Source organism: Pteropus vampyrus, unplaced genomic scaffold (assembly GCF_000151845.1).
Source record: "Pteropus vampyrus isolate Shadow unplaced genomic scaffold, Pvam_2.0 Scaffold12, whole genome shotgun sequence".
NCBI lineage: Eukaryota > Metazoa > Chordata > Mammalia > Chiroptera > Pteropodidae > Pteropus > Pteropus vampyrus.
This window is the reverse complement of record NW_011888793.1, coordinates 10202687-10228536: the sequence shown is the minus strand read 5'-3', so window position 1 is coordinate 10228536 and position 25850 is coordinate 10202687. Positions and strand designations below refer to the sequence as shown.

At 33.8% G+C, this 25850-nt stretch overlaps 1 protein-coding gene across 1 annotated transcript in view; it reads left to right on the top strand.

The window, feature by feature from the left end:
* ZBBX (zinc finger B-box domain containing) overlaps positions 1 to 25299 on the top strand; it is a 101169-nt gene extending 75870 nt beyond the window's left edge. Inside the window, exons 14-20 of the mRNA XM_011379984.2 lie at positions 128 to 267; positions 1704 to 2008; positions 4851 to 5004; positions 5759 to 5875; positions 12960 to 13217; positions 23133 to 23262; positions 25024 to 25299. Coding sequence (XP_011378286.1) covers positions 128 to 267; positions 1704 to 2008; positions 4851 to 5004; positions 5759 to 5875; positions 12960 to 13217; positions 23133 to 23262; positions 25024 to 25150 — 1231 coding nt within the window. The 3' untranslated portion in view covers positions 25151 to 25299. The remainder of the gene's footprint in view (positions 1 to 127; positions 268 to 1703; positions 2009 to 4850; positions 5005 to 5758; positions 5876 to 12959; positions 13218 to 23132; positions 23263 to 25023) is intronic.
* The last annotated feature ends 551 nt before the right edge of the window (positions 25300 to 25850 follow it).

The following is a 25850-nucleotide window of genomic DNA, read 5'->3' as shown; positions in this document are numbered from 1 at the left end:
TATTAAATTAATGTAAATACCCCTATTACCTTAAGATTTTACTATATTTGTTTTAATAAGGTGAGACTTTTTACTTTTAAAAATATTATTTCAACTCTATTCTTTTGCTTGTCCATAAACATGAAAGTTGCACATTTCATGATTATCCGAATACTTTTCTGTATAAAAACGACATCTATCAACATCATGTTTTCACCAACGGAAAAACAGACCTCTTACATCTTCATCTCAGCAACAGCTCTTCTAATTGTGACAGTAACTCAAGAGGTAACTTTTTTTTGTTGCTTACCATTATTAACAATAAATATTAGTAGTTTCATAAAACCAGTAGATATCACAATATATAAAATCTTTGCCTATTCTGTTCATTTTAAACCCAGAAAACTTAGTAATCAGAAGAAAATTGTTTGAAAATATACCCACATGGGAAGTTAGGGCTTTACAGGGCTCCAGATCTCATCAGGAAGGTACTATGCAAGTTGAGAAGGAAAGTACATTATTATGGAAGTTTCATTAAATTAAATAGCCTTTATAAAGTTTTTCTTATAAAAGCATTTCTATGACATATGAGTTATTGCATTTCTCATAGTTCTTGTGCAGTTTAAGAGGTGATAGTTGTTGGAAATGGAAGTTCTAAATACTGTGTGTAGTTGCAGAGCTATATAAATGTTTGATCGCAACAAGTAAGTCCTTTGCCCTGCAAGGCAGAATTTACATTACTGGAGACTATTTTAGTCACTACTATTTTACAGAGTCTATTTATAACTGTCTATTTTACACATAAGCTATTTATATTGGAAAGAGAATGAAGAATAATCAGATGAAGCTATATTCAATCTGGATGATGGTATATATATATATTTTATTTAAAATGAAAGCAATGTGGTACAAAAATTTTAAAAGAATTTTTATTCTTCAGAAAATCTAGACCAATGTTTCACAATCCTAGATGCGCATTATAATCACCTGGAGAATCTGACGGAGGGAAAAACAAACAATAATAGTGAAAAATCCTTGAATCCCATTTCCAGTGTCTGATTCACTTGGTTTGGGGTCAGGTCCAGACACTGACCATTTTGAAGAGTACCTTCAGATGATTCCATTGTGTAGCCAGGTTGAAACTAATGAACTAAACCAAAGGATTTAATTAAAAACAGACACAATAGGTGGTGACTAATATAACCTTACTCATTTGTAGCTTTTCAGAGGCAGGTGTCCCAGCTTAAACATTTTGTGTACCCCTACCAGCTGCTGTTTCATCTGGTAGATTTCCCTTTGCTCTTTTCTCAACACTTGGCATGCTAAAGAAAAGAGGTAAAATGTGAAAATTATGTTTCCTTTGCATTGTTTCTCATAAATTGCTGTTGTAAAATTTGAGTGGGAGAGGGAGTAGGAATATGGGAATTGAACCACAGCCTGAGTAAAAATTTGCATCGATTTCAAGATTTCATTGCAAAATAAATCTTACCTTCTTCCATTACTCTAGCTCATTAAGGTTTAAATATGTAAGTAAATTATGATTATAATTTATGAACATAAGCATAGTGAAAGTATTTTAACATAGAACTCACCAAAGAAATGTTGATAAAATAATGTTTATTGATATAGGTTTATACCACAAAATATTTGATTTATAAACAGATTAATCAATTTACTTGTTTAAATTTATTTATTTAACTTTTATAAATGTGTGTTTTTGACAGCAAGAACTTCAAATATAAAATTTGACAACATTGTGGATCCTTGCATTTATTCTGCTGTCGAAAAGTTAGGGGAAAGCAGCTTTCTTGAAAGACGGTTCAAAGAGAAAATTACAGATATGGAAAGTAATAAAAAGTCTGATGATTTCTGCGTATCACTTGAGAGCAAGGATTCTTTTCCAAGAGTCAATTTAGAAACACCTTCCATTAAGGAGAAATTATCTGAAGACATCAAAGAATCCTTGGAAGTTAGCAATCTGCATGAAAGGCTAAACTTTGAAGATTCAAAAACTACAAAGTCACCACTGGTATATCTATTTATGTTTATTATGTTTATTATATTAAAAATTTTGTTAGCAGCACAATAAGACAATTTTATATTGACACAATATATTCTTAAATATTACTTCTCATTGAAGTTAAAATGTGCTACTAAGGTAGTTGAAGATTGAGTTATATGGGAAAGAATGTTAGTAAAGAAATAGGGGTGTAGTTTTTGTTTCTTAGAGGGAAAAGAAGATAAAGTAGGTCATTATTGCATTATTGCCAAATTTTAAAACCATGTTTGAATCTCTGTTCTACATCCGAAAATTCTTAAGTAATTGCAACTGTTAACAAACTCTGGAATTTCGGCAAGTCAGATGTTGAATTCTTTGGAAATTGGGAAGTCAAACATTTTAACGACCCTTTAAAATCATTTGATGTGAATCTCCATGGTGCCTAGACTGAAGTTGGTACCAAACAAGTTGAAACCTGACTATTGAGCTGCTGCTACTCTTGCTGGGGATTGGATTCTGTGTCCACTTTGTGACAGAGCTTGTTTCTTTCTGAAGTGTGAAACTGAAACTGAGACCTCTGCAAAACCTTAGATCCCTCAAAGTTTGCTCAGTAACCGAAGGATTTCAGCAGGAGACATATTGACAGATGCAAGAAAATAAAAGGAAACTGATTTCTGTGGGGATCTGGACCAGGTCAATAAAATATCTAACTTGGAAACAGAAACCGTGGATTTTTACTTAGCATAGGTTTAGAGTCTGAATGTACATTTCTTACTTGGAATCTCCAAGCCACAAAATTAACATTAATGTTGATCCATATCTATTGATACCCTGATATGTCTGGCAAAAGTGAATCCCAATATCTTCTAGAAAGAAATTTCTATAACTTAGTCAATAAAAGATCCCCCCAAATAAAGCCTCACTGCAGATGAGCTACTCTTCTCCATCTCCCAATGAAGAAAACAGTTGATTATAGATTGAATTTCTGCAAAGAGAACAAACAAGAACTCTAATTTTATAGTTTCCACAGGGCATCATGAAGAGGGCAAGGTGCCACCTGCACACGTAGTGTGCTGTGTTACAGGAGAGGAATCCTGAGCATATGAAACCGAATTCTTTTATATTTGGTGTACTTTGCCTGACTTGTCCTAGTGAGAGACATTATCTTCTGTAACCTATTAAAAAGCATTTGGTATACATTTTCTTTCTCTCTCTCTCTCTCTCTCTCTCTCTCTCTCAGACACACACACAAATTTGCTGTAGAAATCTGTAGCAAATTTTTTAAATTACTGATATCAAATTGTGTGATCAGATTGTATTACGTGTCATACATACCTACATATTAAAAGGATTTCATAATTAAACATGAAATGTTGAAAAACTACTCATATTTTGATCCGTTATGCTACTGTTATAAAAAAATGTGGTAAATAGTGATAGAATCTACTTTCTTTTCATTCCTAATGACTACATACAAACTGTTTTTATTCTCCTCCTGTCCTAGTATAAGCCATTTCTGAGCAGGAACTGCTTAGAAATCTGTTGTGCTTCTGTAAAAAATTCAAGAGTGAGCAGGAGGGATAATTTTTAGCAGCAGTCTTACTTGATTTCCAAATAGAGTAAGACAGTTCATTTTGCACTTCAGTTTTCAAAAATCAAGTTTTTCATAAAGGTGGAACCACCTATGGAATTAAGTGGAGCAGTAGCAGTGGGGTAGGGTGAGGTGGCAGAAAGAACATGGACTAGGCAAGGGCTCTTGGCTCTGCTTCTCAAACTACTAATAGTTAACTTTGTGAGTTTGGGAAAAACAGACCCATTCTTACTGCTCTTATCTGTCCACCAAGGCTTTAAAAAACCCTTCCAGATTTGCAATTGTCTAATCCAAATATGAGCTCCATTAGAGCTGAAAGCGTTCTGTAAATTGGTTTCAGGGCCTGGGAGAGTCAGTTAAGCTGTTTGTGAGTAGTGCAGACTTGGACTTGTCTTCGAAGGAGATAATTACAAAACCTTGGTTTTGTAATATTTTATCATTTACATGATTTATAAATTTGAATAAAGTTATAATAATTTTCTTTTTGTTGGTTACCACCTTGAACAGACTGCATTTGGGCATTAATTAGATCCATTAGGGAACTTTACAATAATACTGATAGGCACTCTGATTATATTTTAAGCCCATCTAGAGCTCTCACTTCTGAATCTCTGATCTGTTTCCTACCAGACTCATGGATTTTTTAAAATCCCATTTATGCTCTGCCCTAGGATGAAAATATATCTAAAAAATGAATTCATAGGGTGATGAAATAAGTCTATGCATCAAAATATCCAGACCTATATTCCAAACCCATGTCTGCTAGTTTCTAGCTATATAAACTCAAGTTACGTAGCTTGTTCTTGCCTTAGTTCCCTATATGTATATTTGCTTCACGATGAGTATTTTGTTAACTTTGATTTTGTCTATGACCGTGGTTGAATCAGATTTATCCCCATTGATATTTTACTTTCATCTTTGAAATCATTTTATGTGATTCAAGAGCACAGCATATGAGAGAAATTCTGTTTTCCAGAGTAATGTATGTGCAAAAGTGTTGAGGAAAGAAAGGAGAAAAGAAAACTATTTTGTTTCATGAACTTCTGTGCTTCTTGGATTGATGGCAACTTTCAGATAATTACTGTAATTGCGGTTCCTACATTTCTCAGAACTTACTACATATACATGTTGTGTTGTTATTTATGTCTCCACCACTAGGACTTAAACTTGATGAGGGCAGAATCTGTGCCAAGAACATGTAGGTGCTCAATGAATGAATTGTGCTGTTTGGTGTTGATGAGATGAAACAAACTTAATTTTGTCGAATATTTTGTTTTCTAGTTGTTACAAGAAATAGCCCTCAGAAGTAAGCCTGTAACTGAAAAATATCAAGGACTTGAAAGATTCTTTGTTTTTGATAAGAATGAAATACTCAACTTACTTCCTTCTCCTAGTGTAGAATGCAGCTATTCCAGTACTAAGATTACAGCTGCAGGTAAATTCAGATATGAAATCAGATGGCCTGTGGACCAACCTAACAATTTTCTGACACATTTTTTAAAACAGTTCATCCTCATCTTGTAAAATACTGGGCAATTCTGTTCAATGAATAGAATAATTTTATTCTTCTCCAGTTGAAATTATTAACCTTGTGTGAGTTGCCACATATTTATATTGAAGGCTACTATCAGAATGAGAGAGAACATGACTAATGAGACTGGGGAGAGATTATGTTTAGCATTTAGAAATGTGGCCCTTACTAAACTGTTCTTTGAATTACTATATTAACTGTTAAGTGTTGTATGATGATTCTTAAATGCCATATTAAAAACAAATCTCAAAATCTCAGGATCTGTGAGAATTCTGAGATATATCTGTAATTTCCTTTTGATACTATGTTTTGGTGTCACCTATATTCTTAGATTTCCTATGTATTCAAATGTGTTTATTCATATACAAACTATTATACTCTATGTCATACTGTTATATACAGTTAAAAATACTTATTTCTCTTCAGACCTCTGTGTGTAATATCTTTGTAATTTAGAGTTTATTTTTTTATCAAGCTGCGTGAACCTAATAGTTTTTATTGTATAACTATGAGATTTTCTTTTGTAATATATACCACACTGTTATAAATGTTCCCTATGTAGCTAAATATTATCTAGTAAGACAATAAATCTAATAAAGCAACAACATGAATTTCTCTCCTTTTAAAAATTTCTATTATTTTACCATTTTTCTCTCAGGAGACAGAGACTGGATCCCAGACCACAGCATAAGTACATATGCTGACAATGCAGTTGCCTCGGGTGTTCTGCAGAACGCCCAGAACCCTCCATCAAGTAGAACCCAGCAAAAGAATGGTAAGATGGACTGTCAGACCGCAGTGCCCTGTTGGTGGCTCACTTTGTTTATTAGTTTGTCTTTTTAGCATTTTGCCTGAAAATTAATTTTTGCAGTTTTATAATTTAAACTTAATCATTTTCATTAAACTGCCCTGGATTTTTCTTCCAAAACCACACCACACCACACCACACCACTAACACAACAAGAACAAAAAACTAGAAAAGTCATCATTTCTCTAAAAAAAACCTGAATTATAGTCTTATTTTCTGGAGCAATGTATTAGAGAATAATATTTTAAAAATGTAACTCAAGATATAGTATGTATTTTGAACAATCCTTGTAAATACATACTCGATTTCATTACACTCTCAGGAAACTGTTTTTATGCTAGGTTTTGTGTACTTCTCACTGGATGTGATGATCAGACATAGCCGTTTATGACATGAATGGCTTAGGTTAAGATCGCTATTTGTAGTGGTGGGTGAGACACCTCCGTTCTAAATCTAATGCTGAATGTGTTAACCCTGGGATGTTGATTTAATTCATTAACTCCATTCTCGAACCAAAATGTTTGCACGATTTTCTATAGGATAACTATTTTGACATGTTGCATGTTCATTGTAATATTTTCCTAGTGAGTATATGCAGAGAATTTTGACATCATTATAATCAGTATTATTATTAGGTCATTATTGTTATCCAATAATACTTGCTAAAGTAGGTTTGCTTTGGCTGAATTTCATATGAAGTTGCAATAGATGACTAATAAATTAAGTTAATTCAACACAGATATGTTGAATATCTTGGCATTGTGCTGGGCTCTGGGGGAAAAGGGATGCATAAGTCATGTTTCCTATCTTCTGGAGCTCACGATGTAGGAGGGACATTTGACAAAGGGGGCTCTTTGCCTTTGTTTGAAGGCCATCTTCAAGCCAGAAATTTAATTACATATGATTTGTCCAGATATTTAAGATTTATATGTCTCCCTTGCCCTAAATCCTATGATTAAAGCTCCTTGGCTAGACTAGATGCTTTCCATATACATTTATGTTGCAAAGCCGTCAGATACAAAAGATTTTTTTTAGTGGAAAAACTGTCCATCTATGATAAATGTTTTTTGGCTCTATAGTTAGGTACCTATTCTCATATCAAGATCTAGAGCAGCTTCAAAATTTCTGGTTGCTTCCTTCTGAGGCAGTCAAAGGAATTGTTTTAAGTCACTGTATATTGATGAAAACAAATTCACATATATACATACTAAGACAAATCTTTATAAATAAGTAGCCAAATGCCTTTAAGTATTAATTTAGAATGGTCGATTGAAATCAATAAATTGCTATAAAAGACATTTGTGACCTTTAGTCCAGGTACTCGCAGACACTGATGATACAAAATGAGCCCTCATTCCTTAGTGTGAGAGCTTGGAGTCCAGTGCACAAGTTTTCAAATATCCCTGTGAGCGTAATCAGCTGGGAAACCTGTTGTAATGCGGCTTTCTTGACCTCACTCTTAGAGATTCTGATTCATTAAGGCTGAGATAAGGTCCAGGAATTTGCGTTTATTTTATCAACAACTCCTTGTTATGTTCATGAAGTAGTCCAAAAATCATACATTGAGAAAACTGCTATATAGATGTATAAACACATAAATTATACTATATACAAGTTTGATAAAAGGAGTCTAACATACTTTTGGAGATTGACATATAATTAAGAATAGTACATGTGATCAGTTACAATACAAGTAGGTACATATGCAGTCTTTTAGAAATGGAGATGATGAAATAGTTGCTTTGCCACTGAAAAGTATAGATATGCTAGATGTTAGAGAGTAGGTGACATTTCAGCTGAATCTTGAAGAATTCATAAGATTTACCAGTTAAGAGCTTTATGGACAGAAATGGCTTTATCTCAGTGGCCTGAAATAAAATAAAAATTTCCTGGCTATGCCATAATTCGTGGAAATCTTATACTGATGTCTGTATATAAAGAAATTCCTATTTCTGTAAGAGTTTTTTTAAAATTTGTGAATGTAAAAACATAATAGGTATGAAGATACATGTGTGTTTAGCAGCAAGGCCATTGATTCTACCTACCCCCTGCTGAAATATCTCTGTAAATGGCAGCATCATTCAAACATTGATAAGTCTGAAACCTGGGGGTCATATAGTCATTTTGACTGTCTCACCCACCATATCTTCTTCATCCCTGGGTCCTGCTGATTTCAGCTCTAAAATCTATCCCAAATCTTTATTGTTCAAGATGAACCCAAGCCAGCTGTCCATTATCTTTCACTTGTCTCCCCAAGATTCATTTCTGCCTCTCTACAAAACATGTTGCTATGATTAATTTCCATCACATTTTACTATTTATAGTCAGTGAGTGAACTGTTTATATTCATAGTCATAAAATTGTTTATAATTTATAGAAAGTGAGTCATATTTTCCATAAACTTAAACCATAAATTTTACTATGTCAATCTGCTTAAAAGCATCTCACAGTTTCTTGTATGCATCACACAACAGTACCTGTGTTGGCCCCGCAGCTTCTCCCACATCGCAGCCCCACTGGCTTTCTTTATGTTCTTAGACATACCATACCCCTACCTTACTCTTAGCTTTAAAGTTAGCTCTTTTCTCTGACCCAGGATGCTCTGAAGCCTTTACTTTCATCTCCACATCCTTTTTTATATGATTGATTATTTTCCATTGTTCAGCCTCAGCCCACATGCTACCTCCTTAGAGAGGCCGTCTCAGAGCACTCTATTTAATGCTGGTCTCTTGAGTCCCTTAATCACATTTACCTTTTTTTATGTTTCATATAGAATATATCATGAAATGAAATTATTTTTATTTACTTGTTTATTTTCTGCTTACCCCACCGTTAGTTGGAAAGAAAGCAATGGCCTAGCCAGTCTTGTTCATTGGTGCATATTTTGTGATGGAACAGGGCCTGGTACACTGTAAGCACTTAGGAAGTGTTTCTGGATGAGGAAAGCAGGAAAACAAGACTCTGTATTAGTTTGGAGTACTATTTGAGGGTAGAGGTAATGTCTCATTCACTTTTTTTAAATTAAATTTATTGGGGCAACATTAGATAATAAAATTATATAGGTTTCAAGTATACATTTCAGTAATACATCATCTGTATATTGCATTGTGTGATCACCACTCAAAGTCAAATCTCCTTCTGTCACCATATATTTGATCCTCTTTACTCTTATCTACCTTTTCCCTTCCCCATTTTCCTCTGATAACCACCAACTGTTGTCTGTGTCTATGAGTTTTTTGTCTTGTTTGTTGCTTTCAGTTTTATATCTCACATATGAGTGAAATCATGTGGTTCTCAACTTTTTTGTCTGACTTATTTCACTTAGCATTATCTCAAGATCCATCCATGTTGTCACAAATGTCAGTATTTCATCTTTACCTATGGCTGAGTAATATTCCATTGTATATATGTACCACATCGTCTTTATCCAATCATCTACTGAAGGACACTTCAGTTGTTTTTATGTCTTGGCTGCTGTGAATAGTGTTGCAGTGAAAATCAGGGTGCATATATCTTTACAGATGAATGTTTTCAAATTTTGGGGGGAGACACCCAGAAGAGACATTGATGGGTCATATGGTAATTCTATTCTTAATTTTTTGAGGAAACTCCCTACTGTTTTTCACAGTGGCTGTACCAATTTACATTCCCACCAGCAGTGTATGGGGATTCCTCTCCTTGCCCCAGCCCTGCAACCTCTCCAACACTTTTTGTCACCTGTCTTGTTGATGATAGCCATTCTTACAGGTGTGAGGGGGTATCTCATTATGGCTTTGATTTGCATTTCTCTAATAGCTAGTGAAATTGAACATCTTTTCATGTCTGTTGGCCATATGTATGTCTTCTTGGGAGAAATGTCTGTTCAGGTCCTCTGCCCATTTTTTAATTGGATTGTTTATTATTTTGTTGTTGAGTTGTATGAGCTATTTATATGTTTTGGATTTTAGGCCCTTATCAGAGGTGTTGTTTGCAAATATCTTCTCCTGTTCAGTTGGTTACCTCTTTGTTTTGTTGATGGTTTCTTTTGATTCACTTTCAAATACCCGGATCTTGACAGTGCCTGGCAGTTTCAGGATTTGATAAATATTTTATAATCGAATTGGATTGGGTGCTAATTTATAGATTCACAGAGGTGGAGGGGATTTAAGACATCATTCTGTTCAACTCCTTAATTTTACTTGCGAAATATGAATTTTCCTGTCTCAGGTCACAAGCTGATTTCTAATTCAGTGAGATTAGACAATAAAGTTCTCGCTTCCCAGTTTAGTGTTTCTTTTTTACTAAACCGTGCTGCTGAATAAGATTTACATATATGTTTCAAGAACTTAGAGAATACATTTCTATTTTTTATGTATAAATTCTCAGTAATTTACACAGTGGAGCAAGAATATCGATAGACAATAATGTTTTGCCATTTTTTTCAAGAATAAAATATTGGGTCCTTTGATTAGAATGGTATTTGTTATTGAAATACTATGCAAAATGCATGTTGCTCTGATTATGCATCATTAATTCTAATTAAAATTAGAACAGCAACAACAATTGTTGTATTAAGTACTATTCAGTGAGTGATTCATTTTTCATATTTTATCAGCATTCTTGTGCCCATTAATATAACCCAAAGACACCCTTCTATTTCATATTTCCAATATATGGCATGGTTTCATTAGTAATCACAGAGCACATTTTCTTTAGCTAATATCAAGGACAATTTCTTTTGTAATATATTTAGAGTATTACTGTGATCAGTGTTAACCTATAATTTCCTAAGATTACATTGCCAGTGATGGCAAAAATTACTCCTAAAGTAATTTCTTGTGTTTATAATCTATAAACTGGACTTTGAAAAAAATTATAGTATGATCCCTTCAATAGTGGCATTTCTCATTAGTGCCAGTCTTAACTGCAGTTTAGATCTTAACCCTAGCAATAGCATTAATAAGTTTATACAATGAACATTAGAGAGAATGAATAATCACCTACATGAGTAAAATAAATAAATTAATTCAAGGACCAAATTGGAGTATCTTCTGTCTCTTTTATGTTTTGGTTACTCTAAATTACATTTTGAATGTATTTCCATTAAGAAAGATGGTCTGTCTCTTTGCCATGTGCTAAGCATAAGTCTGATCCATCCCTTATGTACTTTTTTCCCCTCAATTGGGATCAATTAACTTCAAATACTGTGGCCACCAGATGTTATAAGAGTTCAGCAAGTATATGTACTCTTCTGAATTTTCTGACGGACATCCACATTATGTTAAAATTTTTTTACCTCTTATTTTTGTGTTGACAGAAGTCCAGTTCTTGCTAATATCTTTTGTTTGTTTTATTTTAGTAAGTGTTCTAAATGTTTTTAAATTTTACTTGTCTGAGTCATAGCACAATACAGATAGAAGAGTGGCTTTCTCTATAGCTATAGAACTTTTGATTCATATAGTTGAATTACTATTACACTCATTTTCTTATTCTTCTATATTGCTGTTCCTTTTACTGCTTCATTATGCAGGAATTGCAAGTTTGCTTTGCTTGATAGTTATGAATAAATCATTGATTCTTTACATGCTACAGGTAAAAGGGGAAATCATTTCCAAATACTTGCCATTAAAATAATTCTTAAAGATATTTACATTCGTTTTTCTTAAAACATAAGCACATTTTTTTTTGTCAGTTATTTTTCTTCAGAATTGTCTCTGAGCACAAACAGATACAAAAGGTCAGGATCTTATTTTAATTTATTCATAATTTCATTCCAACAAAAATTGTTTTCAAAATTGATTTCTGAAATGTTCATTAAAATTAGTGCCCTTTGGGACTTACCTTAGTCAGTTTTAATTGCTTAAATAATTACATACTGCATTAAGATTCTTCTTAGGTTACAAGCTACATTCAAAGTAGATCTTTAAAGTTAAAAAAAAAAGACTAACTCAATAGTCATTAAATGTTTAATACATGACAACTGCCTGTAGCTACTCTTCTGAATTTTACATTTTCCTTTGAGTCAATAGATTTGCCATAATGCTATATGGCATTTGTTCAGTCAAATTGTAATTTTTATGATAATGACAACAGCATTTCTCTAAAGAATTCCATATTTTACACAAAGCCAATTTGTGTTAAGGGAATTCAAACTTATAATATAAATCATTTATATTTAATATAAATATTTATCTAAATTAGAACAATGAATCAGTACATTTAAAGTGTTACCTGTGCTATGCATTTCTAAATTTGTACCTTGAAAATTCCCTTTATTAAAAAATCTTGGAACAATGCCAAATTTTAAATTCTGTTGCATTAGAATAAGATTTGAAGGGATTTTTTTCCTACTACAAAAGAAATGCAAAAGTTGCAGAACTCTGTTAAATCAACCTTTCAAACATATCAAGATCAAGTGGTGACTGCCCTAATAGGACAAAATAATAACCTAACTGAGATCTGTGCTTCTGGAACTTTTCCACAAAGATGCCTTATAAAGAAGTAGAGAGTGAACTCATATTTAGGAAAATGAGAAATGTAATCTCAATTTCTTTAAAATCTATGGTTTTTTAAAAATATATATGTTCTAGACTATTTTGTCTCCATATTTGTTTTAATATAAGAATAAATTACACTCCATCAAGTAAAATTGGTTCACTAGGAAGTGGTACCATTTTTATCCTGTGGATTTTTTCTCTTACAAGGCACAGTGACGTATTATGCTAGAATTTAAGAAACACGGTACTGCAGTTGGGATAGCTTATAAGATTGGGTGTTGACTTAGTTTACAGATGTTTTACTTTAGTTAGTATTAAAATTAGTTTATTTTTTTCCAAATGCAGAAAAAATTAGAGGAAAATAACCCAGAAATGTTCTTTATGACATAGGAAAAGTAATTTGGGATTAGCAAATTGTGGTAAATCAGATGGATGATAATCAAAGTTCATTTTTTTATAAACTCTGTTGCACGTACTTAACTGCTCTAAATTTGGGGGACTGGTAGTTTGTATTTTTAAGCACTCATTTAGAATTTTAAAACAATTGATTTGAAAAGTTTTATTTTTCATTTTAGGCCAGACATCACAGAGACCTTCAACAGCATATTTACCACTTTCCACCTCTGTTAAAAGAAGCACCAGCTGCCATTCCTTCTCTCACCCTCCATCAAGAAGTACAAGTGCCCGATCATTATCTAGAGCTGCTTCTGAAATTTCAGAAATTGAATATATTGATATTACTGACCACAACGAGCCTTCCTTAGACAACATTGTGGATCAACAAACCTTAGAAAATTTGGAAAAAGAATTAAGTGTGCTGAGAAATTCTGCAGGTAATGCTATTTTTTCACTGTAGACAATGTTAAGTCTGCCTTCTGCCTGATTCTTCATATTGTGTTCCAAGAAAACAACTAGCAAACAAAAAAGCCTTTCCCTTTCTCTCTTCGAAGCATCAATTTTTGTGTCTGCTTTCTTGGATATCCCCCAAGGTCACCCTGAACATGTTATGTGTGGATGCCAGTCACACCAGAGATAGTCTCCCTTAGGCTACATAATGCACAGTTAAATTATATTGCATAAGAACCTTCATGTGGACCAAAAAAATTTTTTTTCTTCTTTCTACAAAACCACTGAGTGGTTAATGTCTGTAGCTTTATGAAAGCTGCTGTCCAACACCTGGTTGGAGAATTTAGCTGTTAGATCTTTTAAAGCAGTGTTTCTCAGGCTTCAATGTGTACACAGACCCTCTAGGGATCTTGTTAAAATGCAGGTTCTGACTCAAGATATCTATGGTGGGGCCCAAGATTCTGCATATCTAACAAGTACCCAGTTGACACCAATACTGCTGGTTGGCAAGCCGGTTTGAGGAGAAATTATACTTGTGCATTCTATTTCCTGAACCTCAATGGATGTAGTCTGATAAATCATAACCATATTTTTGAATTTATAAAGATCTGGTTCAGTAGCAAAACATTAGGAGAAATAATCTTAATTTTCACCAGAAAGTTGTTTATGCAGTTTTATGGGAACCAGCTACAAATCTAAGAGGCAGGCCAGAAACTTTTCAGGGACCTGTAGATTCTACATATGGCTCCTTCTTTAGTTTTGTTTGTTGTTACTGTTTTAGTGATATTCACCTTAGAATAATGACTTTGCTGTTTTCCTAAAAAGAATACATCTTGATTTCGAAAGAGTTAATCAATACTAAAAACTATACACACACACACAACACACACACACACACACATACATATATATTTGTGTGTGTGTATGTGTGTATATACATACACACATACACACACACAAATAGAAGCCAAAATCCCCACAAAAACCTTAGTACTTAAAACAACCATTATTTTAACACTCGATGAACATCATTTTAAGCAGCTCTACTTATATCATAAATATACATATAAGAATTTATAGTTAGAAAGATGAAAAGATTGAAGAGAATAGAGTGATAATTTTATAAAAACCGATTTATGTTCTATATACTTTTTTTAAAGTTATATATTTATTTACCCAATTTAACGAAAAATTGAAATGAAATTAAAGGAGATTGTACATTTCAGATAAGTACTTTTTTACCACAAAAATATTAAATTGCCTTTTTGTAGACAACAACAACAACAACAACAACCACAAAACAACAATGGAGTATTGGCAATTTTATAGGGTCCAACCTGTAGTTTTTAAAAGTTAAGGAAAAGGTAAAGAGAAACAGTAAGCAACTGAGGCCATTTAAAACTATATGATTTTGTTTTAGACAGTAATAATTAGATCCCTATAATAAAAGATGAGAACTAATTTATTTCTTACTTTTTTAACCACGTGTCATTATAGAATACATTCCTGTTACAGTGCTGTTATTTTTTTGTTTGTTTTTTCAAGGTTTCTATTTATTTCTTAATGAAAATTCATATAGATTAAATAATCAATACCAACATTTTTACTATGACTTCACAATTTTAAGCTTTTTAAGAAATTCTTCTCTGGAATCAAAATAATGATTGTGGCATTCTTGAGAATGTCTATGTTTTGTCGTTATGGTCGATTGGCAAATTAGCTAGATTAATTTAGTGGATCACAATTCTTTTCCTTTGCACTTAGCAGATATTTCTCCACTGTCTTCTGTCCCTGAATATGGTGCTAGCTAGTGCCTTAGCACAGGTTTTCCATTTAGCTTTTGTTTAGTTGAATTTGATTTTCAAATGCTTTTTTTCCCCCACATAGGGCTCATGGTAACTCTATTACTTGAGTTCTTTCATGTTTGAGAATGCCTTCTACCTTTATATTTGAATGGCAAGTTGTCTGATGGTAATTTCCTTGGGTCATTTCCCTCTTAAACCTTGTACATACTGATTCATTGTTTTATGGATCTGAATTCTGCTCTGAAGAAGTTTGAGGTTACCTTGATTTTTTTTTACTTTACCCTCTTTCTTGCATGTGTCAGGCTTCTTTCCTCACTGGATGTTTGAAAAAAAAATTTCATTTCTTTGAAATTCAGTAACTGGATTAGAATTGTGTTTCAGTTTCAATAATTCAACATTTCTTAGAACACAGGGTTCTCTCTCTGTTTGCAAAATAAGTTCCTCTTTATTTTCAGATAAATTTTCTGCTATTATATATTTAAATTGCTTTTCTGTTCCATTTGATTTTCTCTTGCTGAGAAACCTATTTTGTTTATGTTGGATCTTCTTTGTACAATGCTTTTACTTATATTTTCTTCAACTATTTATCCAGTTTTTATTTTCCTTTGAATTTACTGGGATTCTCTCAAGCATGTCTTATATGTCAAAATTTCAATTTTCAGCTGGTTTTAGTTTATTCTTTATTGATTGACTCAATAAATTAGTTCTCTAGATGTATTGCTTTGACTTTCTTTGGTAATTTTTTACTTTGATATAATTTCAAACTTACAGAAAATTTGCAAGAATGCAAAAATGGTACAAGGAACTTCTGTATATGCTTTACCCAGTTTACCACCTATTTGTCTTTTGCCCTACTTGAATATATGTATACACACACAGAACACTTTTTTTTCTGAGCCATTTGAGAGGAAACTATAAACATCATGACATTTTAACAATAAAAAAAATGTGCATTTTCCACAAATAAGGACATTCTCTTACACAATCACAGTATAATGATCAAATTAGGAAATTTAACATTGATTATAATATGATTCTCTAATTCACAATTTATATCTAATTTTTAAAAATTATCTCATTATAGCTTGTGTTTTTCTGGTACAGAATTTAATACAGAAACAGGTTAGCATTTAATTTTTTCCTTTATAATGTCTGATATGTTGTCTGATCTTTGAGATTGATTTTACTCTTTTTAAGAAATGTTTGTATTATTTCTTTTGTAACCCACGGACTTATGAAGAATTTTCTTACAGTCTTTATTTGTTTTCTACCAGACTGGTCTTTCATTTAATCATTCTTGGCATGCTTTGGATTCTTGGATTCTGGTTTGTTTGTTTGCATAGCTAGTAACATCATTTCCTTGTATCTTACTTACTCATACTTATTGTGGGTGCCTTTGCTCATATCCTCTGTCTTTTCTGATATAGGGAGGCTACATCCTCCCTGGAATGCTTTCAACCTGTACTGAGATCTGTCAGTCTTCTCTCTGGAGCTACATTTGTGGGTTAGGTATTGTACTCTTCTGTAGCCTGCTGGTTCAAAGGCATGGAGAAGGTAGAAAGACTATGGAGCTCAGCCTCCTTTGTTGGAGTATCTGGGCTTTCTCATCTTTTTCTGGATTTTATTGAATGGCAAACTTTCTTGAACCTAGTTTCAAGTGTGTTCTGTCCTTGTGGGGACACCTGCAGGTTTGCAATTTTTTTGCATCTGCTAAGATCTTACGGTGAGTATTTTAGGGACTTTAAAAGATATTTCAAATGTTTTCTCCTTACTTCTCCTTCACCTACTTTTCCACAAATTGGTGTGGTATTGGTGAGACTTGTCAGTACTGACTCTCCTTTTCCTATTACTAGTTTGGTATGCATATTGGGCAGGAACTGGGGAGAGGGTAGACAGTAGCACCCAGCTACACCTCAGTGAATCTTCTGTGTAATTTTTTGGTTGTCCCTTGTCTAAGTTTATTATGTGAACTGTATCCCTTTCTTTGATTCCTCTTATGATTTTATTATATTTTTATTTTTCTGTTTTTTCTATTCATTTTGTGGGAGGTTGTGGGAAGAGAGTTTATGATCTATCTTTACCCATCTACCACTTGTTTGCTTTACTCTAAATTACTAAAAATTACATGTAAATATCTTTGGAGTTAATTCTCACACTAAAAATAAATTCTAAAATGAAGCATGGATCTAAAATGATACAGTTATCATTTTAATCAGAAAATGAAGGGTTTCTTACTCTGATGTTTCATTATTTATAAATGAAATATAGTACTTACAAACAGTAGTCTTTTTGTATGTTTGTTTCTAACCACTGAGCTTTTTCATTGCCTTTATCACTTTTATTCTTACATGCTTCATTTTCACCCTGTGTCTCTCATTTTTTCATACACCAACACCAGTATTTTCACCAGAATACATAACTTTTCATATATAATAGCAAGCACGCACTGCGTAGTTCATGAACTGCCAGAGCTTTTCTGCTGGTCCAGGAGCAGAAGGCAGTCATTCACACACACTTGACTCAGAAACGGCTCTCTTTCTTTTTGGGAAGATTGGCTTTGAATGAGTGCACAGCTTTGAGACACTTACCTGAAGCTGAGGAAGGAAGAGGACAGCACATCAGCTGAATCACCCCAAACGTCAGTGAGGTGACAGATGCTGTAGTGAAATCAGGCCGTATTCTAGAAAATTCACTGATTCTGCACAAGGCTTTTATATTCTGTTTAGCATCAACGAGCAGAAAAATTCCACCCACATTTCGTTATTTATGATGCAATCTGGAAAACTCTTCATGAGATTCGGTCTCATACAGACACAGTTACACAGTTCGACTCTTATACAAATGTAAATGTGTTCACATCCCTGTGAAAGCTGCATTTTTGTGAGCAGCAAACCTTCTGGCTCGTTTTTTGTTAACTCTAGGATGCATCCACTTCCTCTAAGTGTTATGGAAAATAACCTTGCCAAAGAGCTGAGAGAAGAAAAAGTAGAAAATAACTACATTAAGTAAAATGTTTCTCCTTTGATTCAGATTGCTGTGGCTGATATTAGAGCCATTTCAGAAGTAGGCAAGGTGGACACAGCAGGGAATGTGTGTGTGCAGACACAGCTTACTGCTGAATCAGGACAGATGGGGCAACAGAGCAGAGTGGTCGAAAGCCAGGCTCTGGGGCGGGACGTCATGACGGGGGAGGACTAGTTTTGAAACAAAATCACCACTTGCTAGCTTTGTGACACTGGGAAAATTATTTTTTTAATTTTACTTTACATCGGTTATATGTATGAAAGATGGGTATAATAATAGGCCCTATAATAAAATTGTCCAATGATTGAATTCAAGTATGTATTATATTATAGTTATGAAAATTTATTTCTCTCTACAATAAGAAATTTGGATGTCATTTTAAGAGCCCTGGCAAGCCATTGAAGGTTTGAAGCAAGGAAGCACACGTACACACACACACACACACACACACACACACACACACAAAATCAGCAGTGCCTAGCATGTAATAAGTCCTGAAAAGACTCTTATGTAAGGAACCAGTGGGTGGTGCTTTCTGCATATAGTAAGGATCTCTTGGTAAGTCTAAATTTCAGTCAAAAACATCTAAAAGTTGTTTTCATTCTCAATCTGTTTTCTTCTAGATCACTTTGAGGATTATAGTTAACAGTGTCTTATGCCATATTATTATTCCCTCCACAAAAGTCTTTATAAATAACACTATAGTCATTTACTTAATAAGCTCAACATATCAGAATAACATGTCAGTTTTCACATGTTGATATAACCTGAAGAAATTTGGAAAATATCAGAAGACATGCATTATTAGAAAGTATGCATTATTAGAAAGTAGTAAAGCATGTACCTTTTTAGTAGTTAAAAGTGATTCATTTGTTTCAAACTCATTCTGATTTATGAATTAAGAGTTTTTGTGGTCCTTAAATTCCCATGACAATTTTCTGTTTGTATAAGTTCAAAGTAGTTAACTAAGCCAAACAATTAAAGAAAGTACTTTTTCTTAAACAAGAAAGTAAAAACGTACTAGCAGATGTAGCCAACTGTCTGTGAAGTAACGTAGTGAGTCAGCGGCTTCCTAAGTAATTGGAGGCTCCGTTCATTGGTTGACCATCAAGTAAGATATTAAATTGTAGAAGGTCTACTTGGGATTTATAGTTAGCAAATTAACTAGATAACCCTTGTAAAGACAATCAGATTATTATGGGTACAATGATAATATTTTTGCTTTAGGGCATCTTTGAATTTCAGAATAAAATTGAGTGCTATATACAAAGTGAAAGTCAATGTATTAAAAAAAATTCTGATAAAAGAATATGAAACCATTCAATGAGTAATAATAATTGCTTTTCATTTTTATATGTAGTGTGGCGCCATTTGATCTTCATAGCTACTCTTGGAAGTGGGTGGGACAGGCACTATTTTAAATGACCCTTTGTGGATACAGTAACTGAGGGTATGGCTGATGTGACTGCCTATGGTCCCTCCCTGGGTGTTTAGGAGCCCAGGCACAAACCCAGGCACGTCTGCACTGCATTCCTTTGTCTTATCACCATATCACAATGCCACTTAAATAATTTGAAACCTTAACTTCAAATCAATATTGTGACCACTCAAGAAGAGGGTGTGGGCAGAATGAAGGTAAAAGGAAGAAGGTATGGAGGGATAAACAAGGCAAGATACAGTGGCAGAGAGGAAGAGAGATGGAGGGAAAGGAAAACAAGAGGCTGCAGAGCTGGGAACGGGGTTACAGGTTACAGGGAGAGTGTCCTCATTGTCTTACCATCCTAAACGTTGGATGTTGTTTGTAGGTGTCACTGTTGGGGCTGATTGGAGTTCGGTGTCACCCCAACGGCAGCGGGGGAGGATGAGGGATAATGATGGTGCAGACCAGTAATTAGCATTTTTCCTCGGTTCTTCCTCAGATGATGCAATGAAGAATCACAGATCATTGAAATTTAATAGTTTTATTGAAAATATATTTTAGAAAGACAAAGAATACCTCAAGGAGGCACACGGAGAAAGACAAAGTATGCCCCAAGGAAGCACATGGTCTCAGCTCTATAAGCAACAGAAAGGGGCCAGAATATCTACAAAAGGCCAAAAAGGCCATCAAAAAGAGAGAGAACCTAGAGGGGCAAAAGGGGCAAAAGGGGGAGCCTAGAAAGACAAAAAGGGAGAGAACCCAGAAGGGCAAAAAGGACCCAGAAGCAGGAATGTCTGCCTTATATTTGGGCCTTGATGGGTGGTTCCAAAGGTATTCCTAGATGATTGGCAAGTGAGGTCATCTTAACTGACACTTGATTGACACTAGGCAATAACTGCCTAGTGCACATGTGCAGACCCAGAATTCTACTACTATTGTGGTGTTCTTTGGGCAGTCTCTAGGCTAGGCCCTTTTTCCTTTGTTTCCCCTTATCACTCGTGTCTGACCAGCTACCTAACATTGGTATGCTTGTTAGTCCTTTAGAAGTTTTTGTTGTTTTTATTTTGGGTTCCTTATTGGAAAATAGTCTATCTGCTTTGTTTCCATTCTTTGAAATTTTTAACTTTTTAATGTTTTTAAGCTTTTAATGTTTCTTTGGTCCTTCCTTTTTCTTTCCTTCATTTCTTTTATTCATATAATTGTTTATTTCTATGTGAATAAAGTTATATGTATGTGTTTTAAATGACATGAGTTTTAGGAATACAACCTAGAAGTTTATATTTAGTCAATTTTTGCCCTTTGTCTAATTCTTTAATATTGTATTTAAGAGATTCTTCAATGATCAGAGAACATACACTCTTACTCTAGGGATAGATAAGGTTTAACTTCAATTCATTTGTCAACAATCAGATGACTTGACAGTTGTAAAGTAAAATTTTCAGTATAAATATCAATCTAGTTTTCCCTGGTTCTGTATTAGAAAATCAGGAGACTTGGGTTTTTGTAAAATTACCTTTTTTAGGTTTAACACTAAGCTGTAAGCGGTTTTATTTTTCTCTGCCTTGAAAATCAAGTGATGCAACTTTTGTTCCTATTAACTTGACAAGGTATTCTGAAATATAATTATCAAAGTGAATGATTTTACAAAAGCAGGCCCATTTATTTGTACAATCTGTATTAGTGCTATGCTCATTCAGTTAGGACTCAAATGCCTAACAGAGGTTAAATAGCTCTTCTGATGGTATTGTTTAGATCTAAGCATCATTACTGAGTTTTAGTCTTGTAATCCTACCAAGTCCATATAATTGGGGCATATAAAGGTACTTTGCATACTTGTCTTATTTACCTTATGGAAAACTAGGAAGAAGCTGGAAACTAGAGAATTAGATTCTAGAACATAGTGATTTATAATATTGATGAGCTAAAAGAACTCAGGTCTAGTTCCAGCTCTTTGATGCTGTGGTCGTGTGATTTTTCAACAAGTTACCAATCCCCTGTGGGTCCTTAATTTCCTAATCTCCAACAAGTGGGGATGGAACAAAAAATTTAGCTAGGGTATCTTTTGTTTTTCTCAAAATTAATCTTAAATAGAAATCCAAATGTAAACAAGACCAAGAAAAGCCCCTCCAGATTGCTTTGGGGTGATGAAAACAGGAGCCTCTTCCTTAAGCCACTTGAATTTCTCTACATGTCATAATTTGAAAGTCATTGGGTTAGATAAGGGCACTTCCAGTTGTAAATGTATTGAAGTCTATCTTGCAGCAGAAATAATCTGTTATTTTCAGTAGGGAAATCAAAAACTTTAATACTACCCCCCACCCCGCCCCCCGCCACACACAATTTTTCTCTTCAGCCGAGTGTATAATACATTGTAGTTTGGTATTTGGTCATTCTGATCGAGAAGATGTTTACTTGGGGCTTTCATAAAAGTGAAGAGAGGACTAGCACCCAGTAATTTAACAGTTTCAAAAGTCATCATAGTATAAACTTACGTACAGGTTAGATGGCTCTTAAAACTTTATCAATGACGAAAAGCAGGCATTATGGACTTTCTAATATAGCAATCATTTATTTCTATACTTGACTTTTGGTATTTTATATAAAGATATGTTTGCTTATACATTTGTTTATTTAACTTGCACTGTTTGTCCCTTAGGCTGAATCAAGGCCAGCTTCTTGAAAAAGGAGAAGAAGTTTTAAGGCTTCCCCCTTTCGCATACAAATGGTTATTATATGCCCCCAAAAGCAAGGAAGCTAGAAAAATCAAGGGCAGCTCTGCCAAGACTAAGCTTTGCCTCAGACTGTGTGGGGGTAAAACTTTTATATCTTAGAAGACAAAATGAGATAATAAAGTGTTTAGCATTTCAGGCAAGTTAAGGAGTTGCACAATATTCTAGCTTTAAAGAGGATCCCTTGATTTTCTTGGTAATTTTGTGAATTCTCAGGACATTTGACACTTTTCTTAACTATGATTTATATTGAAAATCTATATGGCTGTGTGAAATAAGTCTGACAGAGAATCTAAGAAAGCTGAACTCACAGAAACAGAGACTAGAATGGTGTTTGCTGCCAGGGGCTAGGGGCTAGGGAGAATGGAGAGATGTTGGTCAAAGAGTACAAATTTCCTGATGTAAGGTGAATAAGTTCTGAAGATTTAATATACGGCATGGTGATGATAGTTAATGATACTGTATTACGTACTAGAAAGTTCCTAAGAGAGTAGATCTTAAATATTCTTATCACACAAAAAAGAAACGACAATTATGCGATGTGATGCAGGTGTTAGCTAACACTGTCGTGGTTATCATTTTGTAATATATAAGTATTTCACATCAACACATTGTACACCTTAAACAATGTTACGTGTCAATTATTTCTCAATTAAGCTGAAAAAATAAAATTGAGGAATTTGCTTAAAAAGTCAATATGATTTAAATGACTTGATACCCAAGCCCTAATTTAGAACCTCAAGTCAGGCTTATCTCATATTCCGCCCACCCCACAAACATTAGAAAATTGAGAAGTAATGAAAAATCCATACTGATCCTCTTTATACTACATACAGTTTACTTGGGATAAACTTTCAAATCCATATGCTGTGTATTGTTTTCTTGAATTTACATGTTGACAATGCATGATATAAAATATTTCAGATCCTTCAGAAAAACTTTGCAGCCTAACCTTGGAAGAGCCACCAGTCTTCAACAAGCATTCGTTGAACATAAGTCAAACTACCCTTAAGACCTTACATGTAGAAGACCCCTGTGGAATTGGGGAACTGAGGTAGGTAAGCCTACTTATATGAAAAGATAGTGCATAGTAACAATTTTAAGAAGTCCTATCTAGTTCTCTTTATTATATATTGTCCTCATTGTATACTTTATATGGCCATTCTTTTTAAAATGTTTGAGTCCTTCGTTGATCTATTATCAGGATTTAGCAGAGCGCTTATAAAGGTGTTACTTTATTGTGAAGAGATAATTCTCTGCTACAAAACAAACATGGGTCAAAAATGAAAAAAAAGAACATTAGAAATTTAATAATCTCTCAACATTTCTTTTTATATTGAAAAACAATTGCCTTACTTCCATTAATTAACCTAATAAATTCTGGTACATTACATTAATGTGAATAAAGTTTTTAGAATAGAATATTGAGAAGCTTCTTTTTTGAAATCTAGTCCAGGCTGTTAATTATAACATATTTTAATATGTTATCATTTCATCCTTTCTTCACATAAGGTAAGAACATTAAGACATAGTGATTAATTTATAAGGAACATAGGTTATACTAGTAAATGCTTAAGAAACATAGTTTATCGTGCCACTCTATTCTTGACATACTGGAATTCCTTGAAAAAGGAGGAAGGTTTTTCTAAAAAAACTAAGAAAATGTAAAATAACACCTTCTTGAATTGTAAATTCCTTTGATTGGTTTGACATCTAATGTTGCAGTAAAAGGGAGTCAAGATCTGTTACTGTGCCTTTCTGAAAGAGGAGACCACTTAGCTGTGGCTCTTGGATTTTGCATTTCTAACATCACTTAACCTTTTTTTTTTTTTAAAGGGATCAATGTAAAGTTGCTATTTTCCCCCTAAAGTCATTAAAAGCAAAGTAACACCACATAGTATCACCATCATTTCATAAGAGAAAGGACATTTAATACCAAACATGTAAGGGGAAAGTAGTAAAAGAATAAAACATAGTTCTTTAAAAATATCATAAAAATGTCATTACCTTGTTCTTATTTTCTCTTCTTTTCTTGGACCATTTAAAATTTTTAAATCACATATCTGCACTGGTCCATAGATCAGGGGTTAGGCACTGCTGATTTAGCCTGTATTGGGCATAACGAAGAATCCAAAGAACAGTTATATCCACCACAGGGTGAAGTGTTTTACATTATTTAGTGCATACATAGGCTGGCCATCTAGATATCTTAGACCAAAAAGTCTGAATTGTGCAGGCTCCTCTATGTTACCTCACCCTACCTCTTTTTTCAAACCTCAGACACCTACACACTAGACCCTCCAACACAGCTTCCTTTCCACAATAAAATGTAACAAAATAAAATAACTAAATAATTGTTGTCATTAATTTTGGTTTTGGCATATCTTGACTGGCTATCCACATAGTCCTAATTTACTGTACACAAAAGAGGTGATTTATCTGGCAGTCTATTCATTGAGATTCTATTAAACAGCCAATGTAATGATGAATATCCTTAATGATGACCCTGAGGCTCTGCAAGTTTCTGAAGTGCCTTCTGAATCATCAGTGAAAGACAGAACCGGAGACCATAAAACCTTTTCTCCTTGGTACCACTGTGGCTTTATTTCTTGGGAGAGGGAGAATGATGAGAATTTCTCATTAAAAGGAGGCTTGGTTATTGGGCACATTGAAAATTACAGCCCTATTCTGAGACATACCCCTCTCATCTGCCTGCCTCTGGTGATTTCGATGCATATAGTATTGATCAGAAGATAGATGAAGAGTTGAAACCTGGTTCTGTATATTGTATATTGATCTTTTAATGTATTTCCAGCTCTTCTGAAAAAGATACTGAAATTCAGTCTTTGCTGACACTTTCTGAGAGCAGCACAGACGAGGAGGAAGAAGATTTTCTTGACAAGCAACATGTCGTCACACTACCATGGTCACAGAGTACCTAGGAATCATTTGTTCATTGCTTTTTCCATTTTGTACCTAGAGTAAACAGAAGAAAGTAACAACTGTAAGAATGAATCAAGTAATTACTTGGCCAGGTGATGGAAATTTTCATTATTAATGCCTCTGATATTTCAAGGTTTGCAGACTAATAAAAGTTAGTAAAATTATGAGTATAAGGGCTTTTTCTTCTAAATGATATATTGTATGTCAAACACTAGTCTATATTGCAGACCATATAAGTAAAATTTGGTGAATTTAAAAAAACAGAAATTATAACTCTGTCTCTAGAAACTGTCATAGGTTCTATAAACATGATTATACTTAAAGTAATATTTAATTGTTAAATTATATTTTAAATAATTATGTCATCAATAAGATGTATATCGGATGGCCAACTCATACTTGGCAATATCATTAATTGCACCTGGAATCTATTTTTTTCTTTGGTAATTACATTATTTTTTTCTTTTAGTGTTTTGACATTTGTAGAAGTTCTGATAACTTCAAAAGTTGCTGCTAGAAGAAAGAGGACTCAAAATAAAGCAGACATAATACTTACTATCTGTTCTAGTAAAACACAGAAAAGACCCCCAAAGCATCTTATTTTGAGTGGGTGGGTGTGATGGTTAATGTTATGTGTCAACTTGGCTAGGCTATGGTACCCAGATATTTAGTCAAACGTTATTCTAGTTGTTTCTGCAA